At 54.1% G+C, this 8257-nt stretch overlaps 1 protein-coding gene across 3 annotated transcripts in view; it reads left to right on the plus strand.

The window, feature by feature from the left end:
* The window catches only part of FGFR1 (fibroblast growth factor receptor 1), a 42151-nt gene extending 35149 nt beyond the window's left edge, over positions 1–7002 (plus strand). For 2 of the 3 annotated variants that reach the window (XM_021706093.1, XM_021706094.1), the window contains exons 7-16: positions 1629–1825; positions 2631–2776; positions 2981–3102; positions 3557–3667; positions 4073–4263; positions 4953–5075; positions 5224–5294; positions 5612–5749; positions 5872–5977; positions 6087–6706. In XM_021706093.1, the coding sequence (XP_021561768.1) occupies positions 1629–1825; positions 2631–2776; positions 2981–3102; positions 3557–3667; positions 4073–4263; positions 4953–5075; positions 5224–5294; positions 5612–5749; positions 5872–5977; positions 6087–6263 (1382 nt within the window). In that variant the 3' untranslated portion in view covers positions 6264–6706. Of the gene's footprint in view, positions 1–1628; positions 1826–2630; positions 2777–2980; positions 3103–3556; positions 3668–4072; positions 4264–4952; positions 5076–5223; positions 5295–5611; positions 5750–5871; positions 5978–6086 lie in introns of all 3 variants that reach the window. The other variant, XM_008072359.2, reaches the window with a different exon arrangement.
* The last annotated feature ends 1255 nt before the right edge of the window (positions 7003–8257 follow it).

Genomic DNA, 8257 nt, shown 5'->3' on the forward strand with positions numbered 1-8257 from the left:
AGGAAAGGTAGAGGAAGGGGCTCCTGGCTGCCATGGGTTCTGTCTGCCCTGCCTTTGAGGGCTGAATTCTCTCAGCTCACACAGGAGCTTTCCTGCTTTGCAGGAGCGTGGAGGCCTCCCACCTGTGTCCTGCCTCTGGCTCTGCCCTTGGCCAATGAATGCATGCATGGGGTCTGGATTGAACTTGCAACTGAACTCTCCTCCAGGGCAGGCTCCTTCCATCCTGGGGTCTGCAGCTGCCCCACATCCACTGGGTCCTGAGTGTCTGAGAAGTCTCAAAAAGGGGCCCACTCCTCCCCTCACTGAACGTGGGCACTCAGTCCAGGGGGCTCACTGCTTGCAAGGAACAGCACTAGCCCACCCTTCATTCTGCTGTCCTCTACTTCAGGAGGGTCTGCTAGACAAGCGACCTTGAGCTGCCTTCAGTAAGGCCTGTCCCAGGAGCCGTAGGGGCTTCATGATGCCCCTTTCACCTCTCTGGCTGCAGCCATCTCTCCTGTCCCAAGAGAGGAGGCCTATGTGTTGAGCAGGGAGGGAAGGAGCCTGTAGCCTGTTCAGGGTGGTGGGCTGGTGACCACAGGGCCAGAGTGTGTGGGTGCTGCCTCTAGGAGTGTTCTGCATGTGAGCCTAGGGTGTGGGCGCTACTCTGTTCTTGTTCCTGCTGGTACTGCCCTCTCTCCTCTCCCTCCCCTCTCTGCCCTGCTTGCCCTGCAGGGTCTCAGAATGCCCATGCATGAGGCAGAGAAGCGTTCTGTTTTTATCAGTCCCTGTCTTTGTCCTGTCTGTGCTCCCAGTTTGTTGTCTTCGTTTCTCAACATTGGGAAAAGGAAAAAACAGAAACACTTCTCCCTGTCATCAGCTCTGCTATCTCCTTGTCAGGCCTTGGGATGTTCCCCTCTGGGGTCATGCCTTGTGCCTCTCTGAAAGATTTCTCAGGGGTGCCGCCCCCATGGCTGGTGGGTAGGCTTTAACGGGGAGAGTTGGGAGGAGACCTGTGGAAGGAGGAGGGTCTCCACACATGGGGGTGATGGGGCATGTGGTGAAGCCAGCACCATATGTGTGGGAATGTGAGCCTCCTAGCCTTGTGCTGGTGAGAAGGGTAGATGGGACTGGCTTAGCTACTGTGGCACATAGAATTCACTGGCCCTGCCTTCAAGAACCTCGTGGCTTCTCAGGGACAGAGGACTCAGAAACACATCTGTCCCCAGGTGATGGTACACGCACATAGGGCTGAGGTTCTGCAAGAGAGGGCCAGGGCTCTATGGAGACTGAGAAAGGCACCCAGAAGTGACTTCTCAGCTGGCTCTCCCAGGTTCCCTGGTACCTGTTCAGTCCAGCTGAACAAAGAGGCTGGGGAATGAACGAGGAGGGGACCTATGTGTAGCAAGATGGTCTAGTCCATTCCTCCTATGGGGTTTGAGTCAGTTTAAGAGACGCCTCCAAGGTCACAGGGTGTCTGATTCTCTCAGTGCCAGCATCCCAATCCTCACTAGAACCTGGCGTGGTTTTCCTCCCTAAAAGTTCCCCGGGGAACAAGAGATGGGTGTTGTGATGATTTTCTTATGGAGTGGGGCCCCTCATGGCTAGAACCCCCCAGAGCCTCTAACACCCTGTTCGCACTGACTCAGCCCTGGAAGAGAGGCCTGCGGTGATGACCTCGCCCCTGTACCTGGAGATCATCATCTATTGCACGGGGGCTTTCCTCATCTCCTGCATGGTGGGGTCTGTCATCATCTATAAGATGAAGAGTGGCACCAAGAAGAGTGACTTCCACAGCCAGATGGCCGTGCACAAGCTGGCCAAGAGCATCCCTCTGCGCAGACAGGTAACAGAAAGTAGATGGGGGATTCGCATGCTCAGCACTGCCATCTGTCTGTGCCTCTGGGGCCTTCTCTGGGTCCTTAGCAGCCTGTCCTCTCCACTGGCCCTAATCTGCTGCTTCAGGCTTTATTTCCTGGCTTCTGGACCAGGTGCAATGGAATGGCCTGAACTAAGTGCTCCCGAGTCAGTTTCAAGCTGGTCTAGCCCGTGACTCCCTGGTCCCTCCTTATCCCACTGCACATCCCCTGCTCTCTTGGCATGTGCATTGGAAGTCTTGTCTGGATTGAACGTGCAAGCTGACAGCGTGCACTTAACTGTTCCCAAGGGCCATATGCAGGGAAGAGAAGGGGACTCTCGTCCACCTTTTACCTCCACCCCCCACGGAGGAAATAGGGCAGAAGGTGCAGGCATGTGCAGAAGGGCCTGTTCACTCAGAACCTGGTGCTAATTCTGGAATGTGCTTTGGGAGTTAGGGATCCGTAAGCTAAAGCAGGATTTTCTCAAAGACCTGGGACAAAACTAGAGTTGTTTTGTGAGGATAAGTTACAAAATGTCAAGCCAGAAGAGGTACATTTAACCTGCTCGTTTTCAAGGCGAGTGAAGGCCAGATAGGCTAGTCGGTGGCAGGTATAAGTAAACCCTAAAACTTAGGTCTTTTGGGCTCATGTGGCCTTTGTGCCATTGCATTGGGAAAGGGACATCAGATACACAGAACGTGCCTCTGCTATGGGTGGGAAGCACTGACTAGGAATGGGAAGGAATCAGCCACCCCCTCCTTGCGAGAAGGGTGACCCCACTCTTCCCTGCAGGTGTCTGCTGACTCCAGCGCATCCATGAACTCAGGGGTTCTTTTGGTTCGGCCCTCACGGCTCTCCTCCAGTGGGACCCCCATGCTCGCAGGGGTCTCTGAATATGAGCTTCCTGAAGACCCTCGCTGGGAGCTGCCTCGGGACAGGTGATACTCGGCCTTCCTTGCTTGTTATCCTAAGGGTGAAAGGTGTGTACTGAGACCTAGGGACAAAGGTACAGGAAGTGACTCCTGAACAATCACTTCTGCTTCCTGCTTTCAGTGGGTGGAAGGTGCAGAGGTGGAAATGAGGTGCCTCTCGAGGGCTCAACCTCACCAGCCCCAGCTTATGCCCTCTCTGTTTCCCCCAAGACTGGTCTTAGGCAAACCCCTGGGAGAGGGCTGCTTTGGGCAGGTGGTGCTGGCAGAGGCCATCGGGCTGGACAAGGACAAACCCAACCGTGTGACCAAAGTGGCTGTGAAGATGTTGAAGTGTAAGTGAAGCTTCTGTCCTTGCAAAGACAACTTGTCCCTTTCCAACAAACCATGGGCTCGGGCCAACTAGAACGCCTTCTCTGGTGCCTCATGGCCCACACCGGCCACCCCGATGGCTGAGGGCTACCTGGGAGTGGAGGGGCCTTCTGCAGCCCAAGACTGCTGTTATCTCACCTTGCTCCTTGACATCAACCTGGGCCGTGGTCAGGTGTTATCCTAGACCCCTTTGTCCACCGGTTTTTCTCACCACATCCCCGGTCCGTTTGCTACCATATATGGTAACAATGGCTCCCATGGAGGGAAGGGAAGATTCATTTGAATGGGAACCGGGAGGGAGAAAACCCAGTCCCAGAGAGATGGGCCTCTTTGGGCAGGCTCCTTTCCCTCTCCTCAGCCCTTCCCCTACCTTCCTCCCTTCCACAAGTAAATGAGTCTTCTCCATTCTGTGTAAAGCGGACGCAACAGAGAAAGACCTGTCAGACCTGATCTCAGAAATGGAAATGATGAAGATGATCGGGAAGCACAAGAACATCATCAACCTGCTAGGAGCCTGCACGCAGGAGGGTAGGTGCCCGTGGGCCACCGTCCCGCCCCTTCAGGCTGGGGCTGAGCTGGGGTACCTGACAGGGCCTCTCTCAGCCACGCTTAAGGGGTTCAGGGAGGCCGGTTTAGCAGTGGGTGGAACATAGGTATTTCTCGGGGTCTGGACTGCTGCCTGTTGGCGTTCATCTGAGAACACAGGCACCCCAGCCCACACAGTGTGAACAAGAGCAAGGTCCACCAACTCTTCTCGGGAACTTTCTGGACTATGCCGGGAAGAATTGTTTCCCTGGCTTTCTCTGAATAGTAAAGAGCATTTTCCTGGTTCTCTAACGAAGAGGCAGGAAAGGGGAGGTGAGGCATGGTGTGCCCCTGGGGTGGGCTGTCTGGAGCCGCCTGCCCTGATGGCCTATTCCTCCTTTGCCCCAGGACCTTTGTACGTCATCGTGGAGTATGCCTCCAAGGGCAACCTGCGGGAGTACCTGCAGGCCCGGAGGCCCCCCGGGCTGGAGTACTGTTACAACCCCAGCCACAACCCAGAGGAGCAGCTCTCCTCCAAGGACCTGGTGTCCTGCGCCTATCAGGTGGCCCGGGGCATGGAATACCTCGCCTCCAAGAAGGTGTGGGACCTGAAGGCGCCCCTGGGTGAAGTGGGGTGGGAACAGAGCCCTCCTAGCACTGCAGTCTATGACTTTTCATCCTTGGGTGGAGTTGGGGACATTGAGCACTGTCTGTGCATGCTGTCTTAGCCTCCGGGAACCACAGTCAGAACTACTGTAGCCCAAGCCTTGGGGTCAGACAGGTTGAGGCTCAGATCTGTGTGTTGCCCCTTTCCACACAGCCTCATACAGCAACTTAATATGCCTTCTGTTTCTTCAACTACAAAATAAGAGTACCCATGTTGTAGAATTGCTATGTGGATAAAATGGAATTGTGTCTGTGAGAATGTTGAGGACAATTTGGGGACCGTATATGGCGCTTTCAGTCCCAACCCCGTGTAAATGACCTCATGTGGATGACCCCATCCACGTGGATATGCAGTGCTGGCAGGTGGAGCCTGGGAGCGCTCACCTCTGTAGACTCAGCACAGGTGTGAAAGAGTCCTTTTGGGTGGGGGTTTGCTAAAGTGATGAGAAGCCTGGAGCTAGGAGGTTTGAAAGGGAACGATCAGCAGGCAAAGCAGTGTGGCAGGAGCCCTGTGAGGCCAGTCTGTTTGCCAGCCAGCTGCATAATCCGCTGCTAGAGCCTTCAGCCCCCTTACCTTCCTGCCCCATCTCCCCCACCCCACTCTCCCCTTCTCTCTCCACAGTGCATACACCGAGACCTGGCTGCCAGGAATGTCCTGGTGACAGAGGACAACGTGATGAAGATCGCAGACTTTGGCCTAGCCCGGGACATTCACCACATCGACTACTATAAGAAGACAACCAACGTAAGTGCCATTGGGCTGTGTGCGTTGCAAGTCACTTTGCCTGAGAAAGGATGTGGAAGGATGGGCTGAAGACCCACCCCTAGTCCTGTCTGCCCGTGACCCCACTGCCCTGCCCGGGGCCACCCCCAATCACCCATGCTGCTTGCAGGGCCGACTGCCCGTGAAGTGGATGGCACCCGAGGCACTGTTTGACCGGATCTACACCCACCAGAGTGATGTGTGAGTTTGAAATAAGCACATGCCAGGGATATGGGAACGGAGAACTTCAGTACGATAGAGTCCTGCCTCCCCTCTGGGTTGATGACTCTCCTGTCATCTGAGAGAAAAAAACAAAACCTCGTCTGTAGCCATCCACTCTCCTCCTGGATGTTGAGGGCCAAGCTATCCTGCGCATGTCTCTTGGCACTGCCCTTGGAATTCAGGACTTGTGTTGGGGGAAGTTCAGGCTGAGTCCCTGGCATGCAGGAGAGAGGGGGGTGGAGAATCCCAGGTGGCCTGGCTCTGTCCTGAGACCCTGTGGCCCTGCTCATCCACAGGTGGTCTTTTGGAGTGCTCTTGTGGGAGATCTTCACTCTGGGTGGCTCCCCGTATCCTGGCGTGCCTGTGGAGGAGCTTTTCAAGCTGCTAAAGGAGGGTCATCGCATGGACAAGCCCAGTAACTGCACCAATGAGCTGTAAGCCTGAGGCCCCGCGCTGGGCATGGGGCAAGAGCGGGCTGGAGGGGAAGAGGGCTAGATGACAGGGGTGTGTCCCAAGGGGGCGGCCCTTCCTCCCTGACTCTGCACTCCTGCCACAGGTACATGATGATGCGGGACTGCTGGCATGCAGTGCCCTCACAGAGACCCACCTTTAAGCAGCTGGTGGAAGACCTAGACCGCATTGTGGCCTTGACCTCCAACCAGGTGAGGCTGCTGTGCTAGATGCCTGCCCTTGCCACGCATGTGCATCTTCCTGAGCAAACATGCCACAGGGAGGGGCATGCGGCCATCGTTCTCCCTTCTCCCATCACAGGAGTATCTGGACCTGTCCATGCCCCTGGACCAGTACTCACCCAGCTTTCCTGACACCCGGAGCTCTACCTGCTCCTCAGGGGAGGATTCTGTCTTCTCTCATGAGCCATTGCCTGAGGAGCCCTGCTTGCCCCGACATCCGCCCCAGCTTGCCAACGGTGGACTCAAACGGCGCTGACTGCCACCACCATTCCCCTCCCCAGACTCCATCAACTGTACCCCTCACCCACAACTCCCTGCTGGACCCACTGCCTGCCCCTTTCCCCTTCCCTGCTGGCAGGAGCCGGCTGCCTTCCTGGGGCCTTCCTGTGTGGCCTGTCTTCACTCCCTGAGCTCACCTCTTCCTCTCAACCTGCTTGTGAGGGAGGAGCCAAGAGGCAGGTACTCGCTGATGGCCACTTCGTTCCTTCCCACGTGTTGGACCAAGACCCCTCCCTGCCCCCAGGTGTGCCTGGAGGAGTGGGGAGTGGGAGATGAGCAGGCCTGCAGTGAGAGCTCCCTGAGCTTTCCTGCGTTGGTTTTGTACAGTTCACCTGTAAGCCCCTTGAATTCTGGTGGCAGGTGCCTTGTCCTCAGGGCTACAGCGGTAGGGAGGTCAGTGCTTCAGGCCTCAACTGGAAGCAACGTCTGCTCCAGACACATGGTGCCAGTGGCTTATTAATTCCCATACTAATTTGCTTTGCTGACCAAATACCTGGTACCAGAGGATGGTGAGGCAAAGGCTGGGAGCGTGTTGTGGCCCTGGGGCCCAGCCCCAAACTGGGGGCTTTGTACATAGCTATGAAGAAAACACAAAGTGTATAAATCTGAGTATATATTTACATGTCTTTTTAAAAGGGTCGTTACCAGAGATTTACCCATTGGGTAAGATGCTCCTGGTGGCTGGGAGGCATCAGTTGCTATATATTAAAAACAAAGAAAAAAGAAAAAAAAGGAAAATGTTTTTTAAAAGGTCATATATTTTTTGCTACTTTTGCTGTTTTATTTTTTTAAATTATGTTCTAAACCTATTTTCAGTTTAGGTCCCTCAATAAAAATTGCTGCTGCTTCATTTTTATATGGACTGTGTGAAAAGGGAGAGGATGTCTGCTGGAAAGGTGGGACGTGGGCCCTGGGGCTCCCCACAGAGTCCTGGTAACCTTTTCCTTCTAGGTCCTGCACCCAGACCTCGCCATGAACCTCCTACCTTTCCGCTGCTTTGGAAAGGCAGGAAAAGAAGATGTCTGCGTCGTGGGCAGGAACCCCATCCATACACCAGAGGTGCCAGGCAGAGAGCCAAGGCCCCGCAGCCTCGACCGCAGATTGTTTCCTCAGAGGAAACTGGGATGTCTGGTGGGAAGGGTGCCACTTTGGAATAGCCAAGGGGTAGAGCTAAAGTGACTAGGAGCAAAGCAAAGGATTATCCAGCCAGGATCTGCAGAAACCTGGATCTGTGTCTGCCCCTGTGGGCATGGCTTTGCCTGTGCTTCTGAGTGAGGGAAAACGTGTCACTCAAGGCTAGTTTCACGTTCTGGTCCCTTGCTTCATTTTTCTCAACCTACTTTGTTCATTATCCTCCCCCAGACCTTTCTTCCTGTATCCATGTGACCAGGCCACATGTGTCGGGACTGTCACAGATCTTGGTTTCCTCCACCCAGTCCCTCAGGAAAGGGAAAAAAATTCTCTGTATGTTTTTGTGGTTTTGGCTGCTTGGAAATTTATTTCTTCTGCCACCTGCTGGTTATCACAGTGTTCGCCAAGTGGATTCTGGCTCCTGGGCACATCATTGCTCCAACTCATCCTGCGCCTCTGCCTGATGTTAAAACTTCCCTTCTGCTGGGTTACACTGAATACTGAGGAAAGTTCAGTGTGCTTTTGTGTCTGTGGGAAACAGGAGTGATGCTTTCCATGTTCTTTCTGAGCTAGGTATTTGTTGGCAGCTGCTGTGTTGGTCACTATTGTAAAATCCTCTCTGTTTCTCTCTGTAAATATGTAACTGTTAACACATTACAATTTGTGTTTATGTTTAAAGAAGGCATCATTTGGTGAACAGAGCCAGGAAATGAATTTTAGCTCTTAAAAACCATTTGCTTTGAGACCACATAGTGGCGTCTTTCCTTGTAAAACAGTAATGATCATTTCTGCCTCGGAGCAGTGTTGTGTGAATGGATGGAGAATCTGAACAGCTTCATA

The sequence above is a fragment of the Carlito syrichta genome, unplaced genomic scaffold, assembly GCF_000164805.1.
Source record: "Carlito syrichta isolate Samal-C Ts95f unplaced genomic scaffold, Tarsius_syrichta-2.0.1 Scaffold315142, whole genome shotgun sequence".
Classification (NCBI taxonomy): Eukaryota; Metazoa; Chordata; class Mammalia; order Primates; family Tarsiidae; genus Carlito; species Carlito syrichta.